General features: G+C 32.2%; 8 protein-coding genes and 2 pseudogenes across 10 annotated transcripts, besides 2 other annotated features; 6 read left to right on the forward strand and 4 right to left on the reverse strand.

Annotated features, from left to right (window-relative positions):
- Window positions 1-1,054: 1,054 nt before the first annotated feature.
- Window positions 1,055-1,261: a mobile genetic element.
- Window positions 1,262-3,043: 1,782 nt separating this feature from the next.
- On the forward strand, window positions 3,044-4,127 carry TVAGG3_0802060 (Cilia- and flagella-associated protein 20/CFAP20DC family; the record flags this gene model as incomplete). The annotated part of the gene is made up of 1 exon (XM_001310396.1): window positions 3,044-4,066. The coding sequence occupies one exon, from the start codon at window positions 3,044-3,046 to the stop codon at window positions 4,064-4,066; it is 1,023 nt and encodes a 340-aa protein (XP_001310397.1).
- Window positions 4,128-4,393: 266 nt separating this feature from the next.
- On the reverse strand, window positions 4,394-5,031 carry TVAGG3_0802070 (transmembrane protein family; the record flags this gene model as incomplete). Its single annotated transcript, XM_001310397.1, has 1 exon — window positions 4,498-5,010. The coding sequence occupies one exon, from the start codon at window positions 5,008-5,010 to the stop codon at window positions 4,498-4,500; it is 513 nt and encodes a 170-aa protein (XP_001310398.1).
- Window positions 5,032-5,271: 240 nt separating this feature from the next.
- TVAGG3_0802080 (uncharacterized protein) lies at window positions 5,272-6,330 on the forward strand (the record flags this gene model as incomplete). The annotated part of the gene is made up of 1 exon (XM_001310398.2): window positions 5,272-6,288. One exon carries the CDS (start codon window positions 5,272-5,274, stop codon window positions 6,286-6,288), a length of 1,017 nt encoding a protein of 338 aa, XP_001310399.1.
- Window positions 6,331-6,518: 188 nt separating this feature from the next.
- Window positions 6,519-7,656, reverse strand: TVAGG3_0802090 (STKc CK2 alpha domain-containing protein; the record flags this gene model as incomplete). Its single annotated transcript, XM_001310399.1, has 1 exon — window positions 6,634-7,656. The coding sequence occupies one exon, from the start codon at window positions 7,654-7,656 to the stop codon at window positions 6,634-6,636; it is 1,023 nt and encodes a 340-aa protein (XP_001310400.1).
- Window positions 7,657-7,852: 196 nt separating this feature from the next.
- On the reverse strand, window positions 7,853-9,515 carry TVAGG3_0802100 (gluconate kinase family; the record flags this gene model as incomplete). Its single annotated transcript, XM_001310400.1, has 1 exon — window positions 7,934-9,478. The coding sequence occupies one exon, from the start codon at window positions 9,476-9,478 to the stop codon at window positions 7,934-7,936; it is 1,545 nt and encodes a 514-aa protein (XP_001310401.1).
- A 1,087-nt stretch (window positions 9,516-10,602) lies between these two features.
- Window positions 10,603-12,458, forward strand: TVAGG3_0802110 (ubiquitinyl hydrolase protein; the record flags this gene model as incomplete). Its single annotated transcript, XM_001310401.1, has 1 exon — window positions 10,621-12,147. The coding sequence occupies one exon, from the start codon at window positions 10,621-10,623 to the stop codon at window positions 12,145-12,147; it is 1,527 nt and encodes a 508-aa protein (XP_001310402.1).
- A 1,031-nt stretch (window positions 12,459-13,489) lies between these two features.
- Window positions 13,490-20,373: part of a mobile genetic element that runs on past the window's edge.
- TVAGG3_0802130 (serine threonine-protein phosphatase family) lies at window positions 15,114-15,356 on the forward strand (the record flags this gene model as incomplete). The annotated part of the gene is made up of 1 exon (XM_001310403.1): window positions 15,114-15,356. One exon carries the CDS (start codon window positions 15,114-15,116, stop codon window positions 15,354-15,356), a length of 243 nt encoding a protein of 80 aa, XP_001310404.1.
- TVAGG3_0802140 lies at window positions 15,361-16,208 on the reverse strand (annotated as a pseudogene). Its single transcript has one exon. A coding segment is annotated over exon 1 (848 nt).
- TVAGG3_0802150 lies at window positions 16,227-17,218 on the forward strand (annotated as a pseudogene). The gene has a single exon. A coding segment is annotated over exon 1 (992 nt).
- Window positions 19,337-19,489, forward strand: TVAGG3_0802160 (uncharacterized protein; the record flags this gene model as incomplete). Its single annotated transcript, XM_051247384.1, has 1 exon — window positions 19,337-19,489. The coding sequence occupies one exon, from the start codon at window positions 19,337-19,339 to the stop codon at window positions 19,487-19,489; it is 153 nt and encodes a 50-aa protein (XP_051082859.1).

Below are 20,373 nucleotides of genomic sequence, written 5' to 3' on the forward strand. Positions count from 1 at the left end.
AAAATAAATAAAATAATACAAATCTTTATTCAATCTTTTGATATTGTTGGTCCTCTCTTTGTGAAAATACTTAACTTCAAAGAGTATTATGTTTTACCTAGTGAGGACCTTAAGTTTGCAAAAACATAATAAAAGTAAAATAAAAAAGATCGGATTTATCACAAAACTTTGAGTATTATAGGATTTAATATATTTTCTTAGTAGATTATATGATTTAGTTTCTTAAAATCTAAAGTATTTCTTGAGGAAAATATAAATTGAAATTCAAAAAGTAAAAAAAATGTAAACAAATCAAATTTTAAATGGACCAAATGTTGATTTTTCATTCGTTTTCTCATTATCGAAAAAAATTTGGAAAGCTAAGAAGTCAATAACAAGTTATATAATACAACAAAACCCACATCGGATATGTTTTCATCAAATAGTCTCCTAGATTTGTTATGAAATTAAAATATCATGATATTTTAAGGGCTTTTGATTTCAATATTAGAATTATTCAGTTATGTCGTGCTAATATCAATTGCTTTATACAATTAATCGTTTACAAGCTGCAAAAATCGAACAATAATTTGACTTTGTAAAAAAAGTGCGTCATTTTTATTCGTTATACTTACAAAATGTAAACATTACGAGAAACATTTACATTTGTAAATGTAACAAGTAAAGTTGTCTCGCATAATTTGACTTTGTAAAAAAAGTGCGTCATTTTTATTCGTTATACTTACAAAATGTAAATATTACGAGAAACATTTACATTTGTAAATGTAACAAGTAAATACATCAGATTTAAATTGTAAATGTAGTTTATCTCTCTCATCTCCTTTTTAAAAGGTATTACATACATACGAACGCATGGGTCACTCAATAATTAGCGTGATAATAATTGAGGATAGACTGTAATCGTAATTTTATTTTTGGACTTATATTTCGACATTTTGAAGTCGCTTGAAAGTCTTGCAAATGATTAAATTTGGAAAATTTGACCTAAGTCTGCATTATTTTGATGACTTAAACAATTCTATAAATCTGTTTTCCTAAAAATTTAAAAAGATATAATTTCAATTTCCCTAAATTTATGTAATTCATATATCACCAAAATATTTGGACTGCATTTCGTTTGTCTGCACCTAATTAAAGTCTAAATACCAATTAATTTTGGAGTTGCATTGCTTTTAATGTAAAAATGCACGTTTAGAAAAAGACGATAACGATTAAATTACAAAATCGATAACGACGACGATTAAATTACAAAATCGATAACCTCTCGATATTATGTGCAAAGCTCGGTTACAATCACACCAAAAAAGCTATTGAAGAGAGATATAGGAGTTTTTTAAGTAAAAATACTAGCCCCTTTACAAAAGAAGAGGATGATGTAATAATCCAATCTCACATGCGCTTAAATAATAAATGGTCGAAAATTGCACAAATACTAAACACAAATAGATCTGGTGATCAGGTGAAAATTCGATTTGCTCAATTAAACCGTTCAGGATTAAGAAGAAAAGCTAAGAATAAGCAAAATAAAAAAGATGAAACAAAACCTGAGAAATCAATGAATAAATCAGATACATCTGTTCGAAGGTTTAATCAAACTTTAGAGTTAGACCAGTCAATATATGATATATCAAGATTGTTGAATCATTAGAATTCCCAAATAATTCAGATTGATTCTTATTAGCTTAGTACTTTGGTAGTTCTTGATTTCAAAGTATTAGGCTTTCAATATTGTCAAATCTATGCGGAAATAAAGATTTTTGTAAAAAAATTACTCATGATATTTGAGCATATCCTCCTGTAATGCATAAGAGAAGTTGAAAGTATATATAATTTTTCCGATTGAGAATATTTTCTTAATTAAATTTCGGCTTTATAGAATATTTCTGATACAAATTCAAAAAATCAGAGATAAATTTATTTTTGATATTAATTCTGAAAATTAATTTCAACCATCGAGCATTAATTTATGTTGCTAAAGTGTGTTCAAATATTTAATCATATTGATTCAAGAGATATAAAAATGTAAGAAAAATGTCAAAAATAACAATTATATCTGGCTTCAAAACATTTAGAAAAATTCAAAATTATATATAACAACCGACTCAAATTCGAAATCATGTTCTCGGTAAGGAAACATTCATAATTGTCTTTCATTAGAAATATGCCACATTATGAAAGAATTTCGGACTGCCTTGAAGGATGAAATTTCATATTCGTTTCAGTTTTAACAGCAATTGTTTTTTGCCATCAAAAATAATAGATCTCTTGATACATATTTCAGCTTTCTGCTTTCTGATAGCAAACAAAAAAAAATATGAAATGCCTTTTTCAGAAAACTATGACAATATTGAAATGAAATTATATGTATTACGGAAGGAATTAATTCAGTTGGCAAACAATCTCTAGATTCTAAAATTCCTTATAAAATAAAAATTACCGAAATTAAAGAAAAATATGATTTGATCTTGAGTTAGAACATTAAATGATATAGGGTATAGAAATTTATTGATGAAATGTTCTTGGAATGCAATATTCGTATAAAAATCTGAGCATTTTCGAATAAAAAAATTCTGGAAGAAATATTCTTGGTATATAGATAGTGTACAAGCTCAGATATATTTTACAAAGACTGAAATACTTAATTAAGAATGTCAAATAGGATAAAAAATATACAACAGTGTAAATTGGGATTATTCAGTATTTAAAGACTGAACTATAGAATAATTAAGCTAGATAATAAATTCTCTGATGAGGAATTTAGTGAAATGTGTTTGAATCAAAATAAAAATATTGATTATTGTCTAAATAAAAAAATGGTAGCGAAATATGGCTTTAATAAGCAATGTTCTGAATATGTTACAGAAGAGGCAGAGAGAATTAAGGGCCAGATATCATGATTTTGATACTTGTCATCAGAATGAAAAAATTTTACAAAAAATATTTGAAACAGAAAATCGTAAATAAGAATGAAATACAATAAGAATATGCAATGAAAATTGCGGCACGAAATAAGAAAAATAACTCCGATAACTAAAATTTTTCAATGGATACATATAAGATCAGCAACAAAGATAATCGAAATTACAAATACGAATACATCAAAGACTTTAAGTGCAGGGTGTATAAAGTCGAAGGAGATAGAAAAAACAACTTTCGAATGCCAACAGATGCAAAAACTTTTGGTGTAACTGCAAGATATTTAGTAATTCAACTGCGAGTCATTCAGTCTGAAAATTGCACAATCACAATTCAACTCGGAGATGATGCAGGCAACCATTTTAATTTTGCTTTTTCAACATTATCATGTAAACGTCCTTCTTCTTCACAAATGTGCGCATTAATCAATCTCCCTCTTGTTAAGGATAAATGGTTAAATATATGCTTTGACTTACAACAGATAGCCGCAGATTTTTGGCCTTCAGGCAATTTTCAAACGCTAGATAGCCTCGAAATTTCGCCAGTATGTTTTATTCGCGATATATACGCTACAAATAATCCACTTACACCTGACGGAAATGGTTTAGATTTACCAAAATTATATTCTCTACCTTCAGGCATTGCTTCTATGAATGTTTTAGTTCCAGATCCATCAGCGAAAGAGGCCAACCAGCCAGTTAAATCCAAAATCCCTCAGCGCATTACTCCGACATCAGAATCTCGTCCTACGAGATCTCCAAAGATAGGAAGTACTAGAACGTCAACACGAAGGACTCCTCCATCAACTTCGTCATCAGACCAGAGTTTATCCATAAATGGAATTGGATCTCAACGAACATCACAGAAGAAAGTTATTCCAAGCCTGGCAAATCATAGTAAGAAGCCACAGTCTCCGCCAAAGATTCCTCCGAAGGAAGAAACTCCTCCTCCTCAGAAAGAAGACGAAGAAGAGGATTATAGTGATGATAATGCCTTTGGAAGCGTCTCTCCTAGTGATCGCTCCAAATTAGATATTAAATCAGAACTTCCTCTTGGAGAAGAAGAAGAACTCGAGTTAGTATTTATTGAATCATTAGATTGTTATTATTGTCCAACAAATCAGCAATACTATCAGCTGGATGCTCATTAATTCTTGTTTATTGATATCAACATAAAGTTTTTATGTTTTTTTATTTCAAATTGACTTTCTTCACCATCATAAATATATTTATGATTCATAACTAAATGATTGTAATAGATAATTAGTATTTCTCATGATTATGTAGCATTCTTTGGATCAACTGTGTTTCACATCAAAGAAATGCTTTGAGAAATAACTTTAAAATATACGACCAATTGAATTCCCGTTTGAAACGTATTCAATTGGTCGTATATCAATAGATGAATTCTCAAGATCTCTAGATCACGCGATCACAATTCAATCCTGTTTCATCTATTTGTTATTAATGATTTGCTGGTTTTTTTAACTTCATTCAGATAATCATAAAATAAAAAAAACTAGAGATAAACCTTAAAAGTGGTAAATACATATGTTATTTAGATGAAATATAAAATAACAGTTTAGTAAAAATCGGTCTTGAGGCATAATAAACAGAATATTTCCCATATTTCTAATAAAAATGGAGCCATTACACCAAAGAAAACGCCACAGATAATATAATCTGAGCTAGCAGGTTGAAGCATGGTGTTTGAAATTAAGACGGTGCCAATGAAATGAAGGCATCCTTCAATAAAGCTTAAAGGAGCAGACGTAGTAGAAAAGCCTAGGATAATAAATATGAATACAAGAGCTAATAGAACATCTGAGACGATTAACCATATTTTTATTTGTTTCTGTACATGTTTGATTTGTTTTCCTGACGAGAAAATACCACGAATGCTATTTTTAAATGAATCTGGCATATATGGATTTGCAACTGAGTTATTAATACGATTTGCGTAATAATTTTTGATTGGATTTGCCTGTTGACTTTCGTTTTTATCTATTACGAACAAAACAACGTTCATTACTATATATAGAGAACAGAATGCAAATACTCTAAATGGGAAAATTACTTTTGCTGTGGAAATCATATGTTATTTATTGAGTTCGTTTATATTGTTGTCACTTTTTAAGTTTTTACTTGAGCATTTCTTCTAAGCTAAAATAACAGTTCCTTCTTGAAATTCTGCATCCTATGATTTTAAATTGACAAAATATCACTGAAGTATTAGGGATTTCAAGATTAAGAAAGATATTCAAGAGTTGCAAACCTAGTCAATGGATTTTAGTCACTACATTTGAGTAATGGTGTGGATATCAAAGGAATTTTTTTATACTAAAAAATATTGAAAATGAAAAATCAATTATATTGTATTTCTGAAGGTAAAAATCTAGATATTTTCGAAAATCCATTTATTTTAATTGATGACGAATGCAACTTAGCTAAAATTGACTTCCCAAAGATCTGTCACTTTTCTACTAAAATGTCCTTGGAAATAGATATTGGAGAAATAGATCTCCCTGTTAGGATTAATCTGAAGTTTGATGGTAAAAATGCAGTCCCTGTTGATCCAAAGAGAATGGCTTCAATGTCCAAACTATTTAAAATTAATTTTGCCACGCTTAAAGGCGATACACTAGATTTATCTTCAAAAATAGAAGTCAAAACATATGTTAACGAGTTGCTTGCTTTAATTCACAATTTAAATCCAAAATTAAATCTCAATATATTGTTAGAACTATTATTAATAGTTGTTGAATGGGGTTGCCCAACAATTGAAGAAAAACTATACAACGCTTTATCCAAAAATGCTACTGAAGATCAAATTTTCCAATTAATCCTCCAAAATTTCAAAAAATATAAAGCAGACAAATGCAAAGATTTGTTCAGAAATTACTACAGATACCTTGCAGAGAATTTTATTAGCTTCTCTCAAAAAAATTATTTACTTCATTTAGAAAATGAACAAATTATATCTATTATAAACAACCCAGACTTCTCTCGCCCAAGTCGTGATGTTTACGATAAAATTTTGCTTACAATTATCATGTCAGATGAAAAATACAGATATTTAATTAATAAAATCGATCTGAATACAACAGATATGAATATTTTAGAGAGGTTAAATGCATTATTATTGAAAGATGACTCCACCAACCAATATAGCGAAATAAGCAAGATATATAAGAACAGAAAGGAAATGCAAGCCAAAAAGAAAGACGATTTGTATGCTGTCTTCTCCAAGCTGCAAAAAATAAATAGTGAGAAGTCAGAACATTCAAAAGAACGCTTTGATAAAATTAATGAACAGATAGAGCTTTTGAAACAAAAGAATGCTGATATTCAGAAGAAGATTGATGGAAAATAATGTTATTTTTATTTTTTGTATAAAGTTAAAAAGATTATAAAGATATTTATTTATAATTCTTCTTTTTTGTTATATCTGGACTAATCAATAGCCAATATCTTAAACATATGATTTGTCCTTTATTCGAATCAATAAAGAAATTTGTAAATTCAAATTATCAGATTACCTCATTGCGCTTATTTGATAATATTTTAAAAGCAACGATATATGATGTCCTTAGACTTAAAATGGTGGTAATAGTTAGAAAAATATGAGTAATTAGAAAAAGAATTACATATTTTTTAATTAGATTAACTTTTTTATAACAGAAATAGAAATTATTAAAACAAACAGGCCTCGGATAAATTATGGAAATTCAAGATCTCGAACTGGATCGAAATATCGATGTGCCATTGCTTCCTTTGCTGTAATTCTCTCTGTGTGGTCGTATACTATGCATTTGTCTAAAAGATCAATGGCGTCTTCATTTGCTAAAGATGCATTTTCACCGTTTACAAATGACCACCATGGTTTCCTTTTAGATTTGTATACATGGATGTTTGGTGGAAGTGGTATTCCATACTTATCAAGGTATTCAGATAGACCATCAGTGCCTAAAACACTGGAAATTTTGCTGATCATGTCAAAATCATCGGAGCCTCTGAAAAATGGATAAATCTTAAAGACAAGGCTTGCCATTGTAACACCAAAGCACCACATGTCTACGGAATAATCGTATTTTTGGTAGTCTAATAATAATTCTGGAGGTTTATAGTAACGTGTTGCTACATGAATCTGGTAGTTCTGTCCTGGATGGTAAAAGTCTGCAAGTCCCCAATCTATGAGACGCAATTTGTAAGTCTTTTTGTCAAATAATATATTTAAAGGTTTCACATCGCGATGCATAATTCCATGTGAGTGAGCATAATCTAATGTCCTAAGTAATTGGTAAAGGTAGACTCTTGCTTCATAATCTGTCATACTAGCAAATAAATCTTGCCATTTAAGCTCTGGGATGTATTCGAAAACAAAACTGTATTGATTTGTTAAGGGTGTATAAACGACATCGTAAAGATTTACAATGTTAGGGCCACCTCTAAGATCAATTAAGATTTTTGCTTCACGGAGAAATTTTACATCTCGAGTAGGTTTTAATATTTTAATTGCTACTATTTCTTTTCCTTTGTATGCTGTGAAAACATCACTATATTTACCAGATCCTATCCTATCTAATATTTCATATAGATCAGGAGATCCATGAGGCAATTTGAAAGTCTCAACTTCATACCATTCTTTTCCAAGCTTTTCACATGCATCTGCATACACTTTAGATACAGTATTTACATTGTATGTTGGATCAGTGCGCATCACTGCGCCACGAGAACTCATTTTTGAATTTCAGTTTGATAATTACAATTAGAAATGATTTGTAATATTAAAATCATTATTTATTTCGAAAGTGAGTTGAATAACGATTTTCAAAAGTGACAAGATTACAGATTTTCAAACAAAAAAACAACCTCAAGAGAACTGCTCCGGAGTCTAAAATTAACTAAACTCCTTCATTTTTAAAATGTTTTAAGTGCTCGAGTTGAAATTTAGAGAATATAATTTTTTATTCAAAATTAATAATAAAATTCTATATTTAACATGGCTATTAAAAGGTCTATTTCAAGTCATGGACGTGTTCCTTCTGGAAATTAGCAATCATCTTGTATGATTCCTTCAATGATTCGGAAACTTTGATGTAAATTGGTGTTAATTCCTTATAGATCTTAACATTTTCTTCCTTTGGAAGGAGAGAATGTGTTGTTCCTACCCATTTCTCAACAATGGAGAAATCTTTAATTTCTCCTAAAGCGTACATTCCGAGAACAATAGCTCCAAGGCAAGAACTTTCGATACTATCAGGAACTGTAACAGGTTGGTTGAAAATGTCAGACATCATTTGACACCAAAGTTGAGATTTAGCGAAACCTCCTGTAGCTTGGATTCTTTCAGGAGTTCCGATGACTTCTGTAAGTGCGATGAATACTGAGTAAAGATTGAAGATAACGCCTTCAAGAACAGCACGAATCATGTGTTCTTGTTTTGTATGCAAACCTAAACCGAAGAAAGAGCCTCTTGCGTTGGCATCCCAAAGAGGAGCACGTTCACCGGCCAAGTATGGATGGAACAACAAACCTCCAGAGCCTGGTTCGACTCTTTCTGCAATCATTGTCAAAACTTGGTATGAATCGATGCCTAATCTCTTAGCTGTTTCGACTTCACTTGCTGCAAGCTCATCTCTGACCCATCTGAGTGTCATACCACCGTTGTTAACAGGTCCTCCAACGACCCATTTATCTTCTGTTAAAACGTAACAGAAAATACGTCCTTTAGGATCGGTAACAGGATGGTCAACAACTGTTCTGATTGCTCCAGATGTTCCAATTGTAATTGCAACAACGCCTGGCTTGATTGCGTTGACACCAAGGTTTGACAAAACGCCATCGTTAGCGCCAATAACGAAAGCTGTATCTTCTTTAAGTCCAAGTTCACGTGCAATTGGTGCTTTGAGATTTCTGAGAACGTGTGTTGTTGGAACTAATTTTGAAAGGTTTTCTGGAGTAATTCCAGCAACAGAAAGAGCTTCTTCATCCCAATCGCGCTTCTCAAGATTGAAAAGGCCCATGGCAGAAGCAATAGAGTGGTCGACAACATATTCTCCGAAAAATCTGAAGAAGATATACTCCTTAATGCCGATAAACTTGAATGTGTTGTCGAAAATTTCAGGATGATCATGTCTAAGCCATGTAATTTTGGCAAATGGAGACATTGGATGAATAGGAGTTCCTGTTCTCCTGTAGATTTCGTGTCCATTGAAGTCGGAAAGGATCTTTTCAGCCCATGCAGTGGCTCTGCAATCAGCCCATGTGATAGATTTTGTGAGTGGTTGGCCAATTCTATCAACAGCGATAATTGCATGCATTGCAGTACTGAATGATACTAAATGGAGATTGTCTGGATTGATTTTGCTTGTTCTCATGACATTTGCAATGGCCTTCTTGCAGGCATTATAAATTTCATCGGGATCTTGCTCTGCAACTTCAGGACGAGGGCTATAAAGCGGATAATTCTGGTGATTCATAGCAACAATCGAGCCATTTTCGGCAAAAAGTACTGCTTTTGTACTTGTGGTTCCGATATCAACGCCAAGATAGTAGCTCATATCACGATATTGAAAATTTTATATTTTTTCAATTTTGATAAGACTTTACAATAATGGGTACGATTGAAGATTGAAAGAAATATTCGTCAGACCTATCAGCATTAAATACTGTGAGGATTGATTGTACGCATAATTCCAGAATGGTTCTTAAAATTTGTCACTTTTCTACTGGTGTGGATAATATTCTTTGGGTTTCAATTAGGAACCTCAATCTAATTATAGGGCCATTGATTTGTTAATATGTCATATTTTGAAAATCCGCTTGGCTTGAATGCAGAAGATCAATTGATGGGAATTTCATTCATTATGTATGATAAATGTTTCTTGATATCGGCAAAGCATTGTATATGAGATCATTTTAGAATAATTCAATACTTTGAACATGGTTGAATAAACAAGCTCGATCAAAGAGTTCATCTTTAAAACACGAGAATTGCTAATTGATGCAAAATTTGTTTTGTGAATAGTACAATCAGAATGCATGAAAAGATAAGAAAAAATAAAGCATTTTTTCGGATAAAAAGCTTGAACTTCTCATACTTAATATAGAAAACTGGAGAAGTTACATTGCATATAGGTCATTTATTATCACGACGACATAAAAATCATCTCGAAACATGTCTAAGTTTCCAAAACTCTTTTGGTTTTGATTCAATAGATTAAAAATTGATAAAAATATGAAAGATGAGATTTTTAAGATCGGATGAAGAGAGTTGAATTTTTTGGAGGCTTATGGATTATTCTTTTCCAATAATAATTAGGAAAAATAATAAAATGATCAATAGGAATTCAATTGTGAGTATCCTTGAGTCGAATTGCATGTAATAAAAATCACAATTCAATTTCTAACGAGATTTAGAGGGAATTTTATTTAAAAAATGGTATAGCACATGATTCTCTTTCATACGGATCAACATGAAATATTAAAATTAATGTGAAAAACCAATTTCGTGAGAGAAATTAAATGGTTGTAACGTACAAATTTTTCAATAAATGTGAATTCGAAATAAAAATCATATTTTTCTATAGTACAGTAATAATTTGTTATTAAATGATTCAATTTTTTTCAAAGAAGAACCGTAAAATTCTCAAAAAACACTAAGTTTCAATAAAGTATTGAAAAACTCTTTTTATTCTTTACTATGCAATCAGGATTTCGTGATCAAATGCTTCCCCTTCTTCCGCAGCTTAAAGGTGAGACGCCTAGAAGCAATCTTGCAAGGAACGTCTCCCTTTTTGCTGCTGATTGGTATCAGTCTTTTGTTCGCTGGTTGGATGATGAATCGTCACCCCTTCCAGGCGAAATCAAAAACAGTGAATTGCAATCGAAGCTTCAAAATAAAGAAAATTTAGAAGAACATATCGATTTTGAAGTCTTAGATAAAAATATTGCCGAAACAGTATTCAATTTCTTTCATGGTGGCCCTCAAATTTTACGTCCAATGCTTGCTGATCCAAAGACTCAAATTGGAACAGTAATTATTTACCCAATCAAACTTTCATTTATTTTCGACAAAGATTCTTTCGTCTCTACCGTCCATCCATCTTGGGCACTCGAAGACATCAAGAAGACGATCGGCGCTAAGCATAAGTTTGACCCTTCGACAGCTACATTTCTTTCAGATTCTACGAATGTAGTTATTCCTGATGATACGACAGCTCAGAAGATTATCGAGCTCTTTGGCCCTAAGATCCAAATTTCTCTACCAGGTTCCCTGAAAATGAACCCAACTCAACATGGAAAAACATCTTCAATTGGCTCTGTCGGATCCATCCCTGCCACATTGAGAATGTCCACTATTGCTGAAGGTAGCATTTTCAGTGCTTTCCTCCAATGCTTATGCAGAATTCCTGCTTTCAAAGAAGCTGTCAATCAAATTACAATTCCAGCAACGCCAAATGAAACAAACGATACTCCTCAGATTGCTTTTGTTAGGTATTTCAGAGAAATTTGCCAAAACCCAACAGCTCAGTTTCCAACAGAATCTTCTCCTATTTCTAACGCTTTCAATACCGCAATTTACATGAGAACCGACGAAATTAATACAATCAGGCACTTCGAGTTACCCGGTCTTCTTTCAATTGTTTTCAGAGAAATTAATTGCGGAGTCGATTTATTCAAATTCAAAGAGCAAAGAACTGAGCTCTGCCCTAAGTGCAAATACTTTAACCAATTCGAGGTCGAATTAACATCAATGATGGTCGAAATTACAACGAAGTTATTCAGAAAAACTAAAATCGAAGATTGCATTGCCCAATACTTCTCTCTAAGGAAACGTGCTAAAACAAACAGATGGGAATGCCCACAATGCAAGAAGAAGGTCCTCGTTCGCGAACAAAACAAGAGTTTGTCAACTCCAAATATTTTAGTTATTTACATTCACAGATTCGTTAAAGGATCTTCCCATGACTTTAATATTCTTCCGGATGAAGTTATCTACGGCCCGACTCTAAACTTAGAGCCATTTACTGGCAATAAAGCAGATAAGTACAAATTGATCGGCTCGATCGCTCACGTTGGCCGAACTTTCACCCAGAGATATAAAGGATTCATCCTAGAAGAAGATGGAAAGAAGTGGACTATGTATAACGATAACAGATCCAGACCAGCTACAGCTCGATCTGTCTACTTCGAAGAACCTCTAGCTATGGTGTATGTTAGAAAATAACTTATTTGTTAATTATAGATTGTTAATTTTGTTTTCCTAAAAAAATTGTTAATAATTTACTTTCATTAATACAAATATCTTTTATATTACTAATTGACAAACTAAAGATTGCCTTTGTTTTCAATTAACATTCCGTAGAAATCGAATTGGATTACGATAACATAGAAACCTGCAAAAATTCCAATGAAAATCTGTTTGTTGTTGAATGTACTCTTGATTTCGGAACTGTAAAAAGTTTAATTTTTCCAAATTTTTTTCAAATTTCAAAAAATGAAAATCAAATTTAAGGGTTTCGTTTTGCTAAAATTGTCACTTTTATAGCATATTTGTTTTTGGATGTTTTGCGAAACCAAAAAAAAAACTATGATATACAATGTGTGTGTAAAGAAAATACTTTATTTACTAGTTAAAAAATCATTTGGTATTGATCAAGTTTTTTTTTCTGGATAAGATATTATATGGATAATTGGATAGAAAATACAATTATATAATCTTGTACCTGGTTTAATTAAGCTAATTGTCATCAGAAACTTGTAATTTTTATGAATTTCAGATTTTCTTTTCATTACTGCTTTTCTTAATAGGTCAAGTTCTTATTTACGTTATAAAGTATGATATTTACAAATATCAAGTTATCATGTTTTTTGAGAAATTATGAGAAACAAACAAAAATGAAAAAGATAGGAATAGCAATGAATAGTGATGTGGGTATAGAAAATGTAAGAGATATGAATGCAAAGCAATCAGTATTTAGGATATTGACCATAGATTTCGAAAAAAAAAATGCTGCATATTGAGCGAAAACTATGATTATATTATAAGGCTGTCATTTAAAGCATAATGAAACTATTCCCTTTTCATTTTAATCGAATAAGATAGTAAAGATTTTTGAATTAGCTAGAAACTGATGAGATGTTTTCACAAATCAGATTTTTAATCTCTATAATGCATAATTCACTCAATATCTCAAATTTGATATTGCGAGATATTTTTGCTATCGGTTTCGCAATTTTGACACAATAGCAAGAGGGTTCTATAAGCATTATTATCAACGTAGAATCTGAATATCATATCAGAAAATGTCGCAAATCTAACATTTACCCGACCAAATAGCAAAAATAATTGAATACTTTTCGCAAAAACTTTAAAAATCGATAAAAATATGAAATATAGATATTAAAGAGATTTTTTATATAATATTCATAAAGATTTTCCAAAAATATGATACCGCAAAATTAAAAAAGTGACGTCTTGAGTGGAGTCAAAGGTCGAAATTGCTAGCTAAATGTTTTTTTCGCGAAATTGCGTATTGTACGTTTTTTCGCAAAACGAAACCCTTATCAAAAAAAAAAAAAAAAAAAAAAAAAAAGGTAGTGGGGCTTCCAGGCACTTCGTGCCCTCTAGCCCCGAAGATGTTTAGTATAAATGAAGTTTTTATTCGGAAAATTGTTAGTCTTCTGGTGTGAATTCGGAGGACTCTTCTTCTTCCTCCATTGCTTCTGGGAAGAAGCCTTCTTCTGGGTCGAAAACATTATATAATGTGTCGCTTTTCACAAATTATATATGTTTTCATGTTTTGTCACTTTTCTGTCACTTTTCGGGTAAAAACATTTTTATTATTATATATAAATGAATTTTACAAAACCACCGTTACCGTTCTTTGGAAATAAGAGTAAATGTAAAGATATTATATTGAGAGAACTTAAGAAACTACCGAATGGTCTAACATTTGTAGATTTGTTCGGTGGAAGTTTCTATATATCCCATTTGTGCCATACAATATTCCCAGACTCAAAGATTATATGCAATGACTTCGACAACTATATGAACCGTCTCAAACATATTCCAGACACAAACAATATATTGAAAGAGTTAAAAGAAAAGATACCTATAGGTAAGATGGAACGTATACCATTAGATAAGAAAAATATTGTGAGAGAGGTTTTGAAAAAAGCAGAATATATAGACTGGGATAGTATATCTGCTAGACTATTATATAGTGGTTCTATAAGAGTTCATGACATTGAAACACTTATGTCAAAAGTTTTATATCTTAACTATACAAATGTTTTCAAAGAGGACATAGAAAAATATATTGAGGGTATAGAGTTTGTGAGATGTCATTGGACAGAGTTGTATGAAAAATATAAAGACAAGGAAAATGTTTTCTTTATAGTGGACCCGCCGTTCTTTAACACATGGGATTTTCAATACCAAGTAGACTGGACTTTGAGAGACTCTTTAGAAACTTTAGACGTTATACATAACCATCCATGCTTTTACTTTACATCCGATAAAAGTGGTTTGGAAACCGTTATGAGATGGTTAGAGGACATACATGACTATGAGTTTAGATATGACAAGATAGAATATGAGAGAGGTCCTATAAACCGGAGAAAGTGTCATAACAAAGAAATTTTATTAGTAAGTAAATGTGGTTTGAAATCGGACTACTTGTTTTAGGTTTTTTCCATTGTGTCATTTATTTATTTGACGTGGCAGAAAAGTACAGAGAATATGAAGATGAACCAATGCCTGCAAATGTTCAGTATATGTACTCGTAAGAGATATTTTTATCTAATATTAAATGGACGCACAGAACTTAGCGAATGCACAGCAACCTGGACAACCAAACCAGAGAATATTCCAAATGAAGTTAGAATACAAACTGCAATGGCAAACTATGGTCAAGTGCCAACAGATGTACAAATGCAAACTGCCATGTCAAATGACGCTGCGTTAGGTTTGCCACCATGGTATGCAAATATGAGATGGAAAGAGTTTATACAAACCCTGAGGTGGGATATAAACAACTTTATGCAGATGACGCGAACACAGGAGTTGACCCAGAATATGTTTTCTACCAGAGGAGAAACAGAATGTATGAGCTCCAGTTAAAGAATGCTATGGAACTCAACAGGAAACGTAAGAGACTAGGCGGACATTAGATTTTTACATATAGTAAAATGGGTTTCTTCAGTAAGATAGGAAACTTCTTTCGAAATGTTGGAAGAGGTATATGGAATGGAATAAAAACCGTAGGAAGAGGAATTTGGAACGGAGTCAAAAATATTGGTAAAAGAGTAGGTCAGTTTGTTGGTATTATACCTAAAGACCCTGAACCAGAAGAACAAGCTCCTGTTATACAACAGCCTGAACCTGCACCACAGTCTAGTTGGCAACCAAATCCAACACCTCAACCGTATTAAAAAATTATATTTTTACCGTTCGATAGTAGTTGTATATGAAACTAAGTTCTAAGTAAAACGCATGGTATAATGGAATTATTCTTTTTCTTCCATCTGTAGTAAACCATACTTGAAAGTCTGAAATACTTCCACTTGGTGGTTCGTATAACTTTGTAGGTTTTTCGTAAAAATCATTTGCCAAGCATAAGAAAGAGTTTTGGGCGCCAGAAAAATGAAGCATGAACAATAATAGCAGCTGGGTCGAAAACATCTTTAAATAAATATGGTTCATCTCTTGCATATCGACTGTAAATATTTGCTAAAGGAAGTTCGACTTTCTGATTTAACATTCTTTGCAAATAATACCATGACATTGCAGTGAATTCTGTATATATTTGTTCGTCTTTATTTGGATTGTTTTCGTAGATTTGAAATGACACTTGTGAATTTTGTTTGTCATATACAATTCTCACATAAAGTGTGCTCTCGGTATTTGCATATTCATCAGCATATTTTGCATAACATGAATTTATTTTATCTTCTATATTTTTTAACGCAGTCTGTAGAGAAGATGAAAGGTCAACTTGTATTAGCTCAATTTCTTCCACATTTTTCGTTTCCCTTCAGATATATAATCTATATGAAACCTTACAATAAATGGAAACTTTTATCTTCTACAGACACAAACTTCATTCTACGAAAGCCAATAGCTTTTGTGACAGATGGGTCTCTTAGCCATCTTAATGGGTAGTCAAAACGATAGCCTTCATGCTTTACAGTCTCTGTCTCAAACTTTTGACCGACATTAGTAAAAAGTTCATCTAATGGTTTAGTTGTAGCAACTCTTGAATTTTCTTTTTCTATTGGAAGCATATTTTATCTAGAATAAAAATGTCGAAAGATATTGCTTCCATGAGAGAAATACAACACAACCGACAACTCATTATGCAAGCTCTAAATAAGAACACAACAAATTTTCAAACTATTCTAAGATATCTGAGTCATTGAAAGAAGGAAACTTAAAACTGACATTAAACCAATGACAGATGAGTTTCTGTTTCAAGACAATAAGAACCATACTGTCTGTATAAATCCAACAAAAGGAACTTTAAACGAGAAACCTATAAATGAACTTCTTTTGAAAACAGATGTTGACAACAAAGCTGACAAAGAATATGTAGACGATGCAATAGCAAAGAAGAAGAAAGAGCTAACAATGCTTATGCAACAAAAGAACATACTCATCCTGAACTAGCAGACAAACATATGTTGACAATAAAATGTCAAGTGAAGTGACAAGAGCTGAAACGAATATTCTAAAAAGACTCATACACATTCTATATCTGAAATAACAGACTTACAAGAAACCTTAAACAGTAAAAGTGCCGTTGGACATACACATACCATTGCAAATATTACAAACTTACAAGAAACCTTAAACAGTAAAAGTGACGTTGGACATACACATACCATTGCAAAATTACAAACTTACAAGAAACCTTAAACAGGAAAAGTGACGTTGGACATACACATACATCTTCTGAAATAACAGACTTAAACGTTAGCCTTGAAAAGAAAGCAGATAAAACATATGTCAATGAAATATACCAAAGTTTGATAGGAACAACGAAAAATATTGAAACTATTGTTGGTGACTTTTCTGTCAATGAAGAAAACAAATATTTTAGATGGGAGTTTGTACACTCCTTAAAAAATGGTATACGGTATAAACTCATTCGAAAAATAACAATGAAATGTATGTAGGCTATATAAAGAATAATGGTACACAAGTTAAAGTTCCATTAGACAACAACTGCTACTTAAACTTATATGGAGACGAACAAAAGAAATATTTAAGAGTTTATGAAATGACAGATATGACATTGCCTGACCCAGCTCCAGCACCATATTATTATGACTATGGAGATGACGTCAGAACCACATGTAGATGAACAAAAGCTAACATTATATTTAGATTTTTTATAGATATAAAAGATATAATGCAATAGAAAAAACGAGAATATATACTATTATGAAGATGACAGAAATAAATATTATAGTCAAACTTTACCTACCCTGAAAACATAAGATTATATTATAAAAAATATTCTGACACAAACCAGAAGAAACCTGAAATAGTTGCACTATATTTTAAGTTCAAAAGAGACAATCCTATAATGTCTCATATGTTTGATTTAATGAACCCAGTAGGTTCTATTTATACATCTATGGAAGCAAGAGGTCTCAAGTAATGTTTGGTGTTGGGGCATGGAACAAATAGTCGACAGGTTTTTGTATTGTGCAAACTCTTCAAAGGAAACAGGTGGAAGTAAAACGATTTCAGGTGAAAATTTACCTGCACATAGTCACTACATAGATTTAAGTACATCTCAAGCAGGTTGGCATAAGCATAGATATTGGGATTGGTCAGGAATGACAAAAGGTCAAGGATATGATGTTAAAGACGACGTTAAGTTTGCTATAAATTGTTACTGGGATGACACTCAGGGAGAAGGAAACCATACACATTTCGTTTCAGGATATACAAAACAACGGGACAAAGTAAAAATACATGCCACCTTAATGACAGTTTACGCATGGTATAGAATTGCTTAGTCGTCATTTTCAACTTCTTTAGCATATTCGTCAGGAGTTGTCTTATATTTGTTAGGAACTGTCTTTGAAAGTATACCACCTTGAACTTTGACAAGTTTGAAACGAGGTCTGACAATAGTAGTTTTATCTTCTGCTTGCAGTCTGTACATTTTGCCATGTTTGCCTAAAACTTCATAATATTCTCTTGTATACTTTCTTCTATTTTACGAACACGAATGTGAGTACCTGTCGGGTTCCCATTGTTGTCATAGTCAATAGTATTTTCATATGGGTCGCGTTTAGGTATTTCTATTTTTACTTTGTCGCCTTTCTTAAGTTTGAAGCCGGCATTCTTCTTGTTTGTCTCTTTTGACTAAATTATTAAATATATAGTCTTTCTCTAAGTCAGGGTTGTTTTTCATTTCTTCGGGGAGTGGTTTCCCAAACTTTTTGTTTACGGTTATTGTAAATATTTAAAACTTGTCTCATCTTTGCCATGGAGAAGTGTCTATATTTGTCGTCATATGACATTTCATTTGCTTCACCACCTTGTGGTTGGTTTAAGTCTCTTAACATTTTTATACAACCGTCAATGACACAAGAGCAGAATGGTTTTGGTCGACAATGAAATATTGGTTTACATTTTTTGAACGCAGATAGTTTTTTACATCATCTGATTTGAAAGAACTTTCACAGTCAGATGTCAGTTTTGTTGGATGGTATTTGTCAACGAATATTGTCAAAGCTGCTAAGATATCTAAAATAGCTTTGGACTGTAATGGTATGGCTTCACAGTATCTTGTGTTTTGACCGACAAATATTAGCCAGTATGGAGGTCCATCTGTTCTAACTCTCGGAATGTTTTCCAAGATATCCATAAACCAAGCATTTGGTGTTGAACTAAAGATTTTTATCATGAGTGCTTTCTTTGTCGCTTTAGAAACATAGGGGTCCTTGTTTGGATTCGTCATTTTTATCCTATAAGAAAATGGGTTTATTTGGCGCATTAGCAGGAGTTGCATCCAGATTTTTGCCCGCAGTGGGAACAATAGCCAGAGGTGTATTTGGAGTTGGAAGGAAGATTTTGAGTACATTAGGTATACTTAAAGAGAAGCACAACCTATTATACAAACTGTACAGAAAGGTTGGGATGTAGCACGAGATGCAGCAAATCTTATTCCAAATCCTGAAACAAGAGGAAAAGTTCAAGGATGGATGGACAATGTAGGAAGACAAGCAGGAAACTATTATAACAAAGCAAATGACTACTATAACCAAGCAGGACACTATATGGACCAAGGTGAAAGATTCTTTAACAGAGGATATAACCATGCACAACAGTGGTAAACAATAACCAACCTCAACCGCCTCAAACGTGGGGAATGTAAGTTTTTTACTGAGATGAAATGAACAATACAGCATTGAGACAAATGGGTTCAAGATGGATTTGTCGGCTTCCAGCAGTTACACAACGTGTTTGTCAAGTTCTTCCTATACCTCAGGAAGTTTTAGACCGACTTAAAAAACAACAACAACCAGTTGAAAACAAACCAAACTAAAATTTTTTACTGAGATGAAATGACCGAAGAAGTTGAAACGGTAGATTTGACACCACAAACAAAAAGTTCAGAACCATTGTCAAAACCTGTCAAAGAACTTACAGATGAAGAGAAAAATTCAATAATAGAAAGTGCCAGGTCTGGAAATACAAACCCTAACTATAAAGTCACTTTTCATAGAAATGGAACGGCTAGTATCTCAAAAAAAAACAGACTCTCACAAATAAAATATTGAAGTCTGAAGGAGCTTTCGAACAACAGATGGAAAAGTTTACTTCACTGACCAACAGTTCATTATAGAACATCTCATTGACTTAGAGTCGAAATATTCTAAAACTTTACAACAAACACAAAAAGTTGAAAGGAAACAAAAAAAATGGCATATGATATTTAGAAGATGTTGACGACACAACTGTTCCTGCAGGTGAGGTAAAGTCAAAGGAACCGAAAGTGACGAAAAACCGATAGAAGAGAAACCAAAAACTGAAGATAAACAAAACCAAAGTTTAGTTTGGAAACTAAACCAAGTCAACCTTCATTAGCTGGTATGGGTTGGCGTCAAAGACTTATGGCAGCAGGCGGTTATGTTAAGTAAAGAAAAAAATTTTTTTATTTTTATAAAATGCCCCATATAGAATGGATAGAAAGTCTGCTAGAATAAAAGCAGAGTTTGCAAAGATATGGTTGGAGAGTTTCGAAGAATTTAATATAGGAAGGGAAGACCCATAAAAGTCTATGACAAACTGGCTGGTCTCGCTACGAAATGGATTTGGAAACAGCACGTGCAAATTATCCAAACAGACTAGAGAGGTTAGAAGAAGAACGTCTTATGGACATGCCTTTCGATGTTAGTGAACCTCAAGTTGAAGGACACGACGGCTTTG

Source organism: Trichomonas vaginalis, chromosome VI (genome assembly GCF_026262505.1).
Source record: "Trichomonas vaginalis G3 chromosome VI, whole genome shotgun sequence".
Classification (NCBI taxonomy): domain Eukaryota; phylum Parabasalia; order Trichomonadida; family Trichomonadidae; genus Trichomonas; species Trichomonas vaginalis.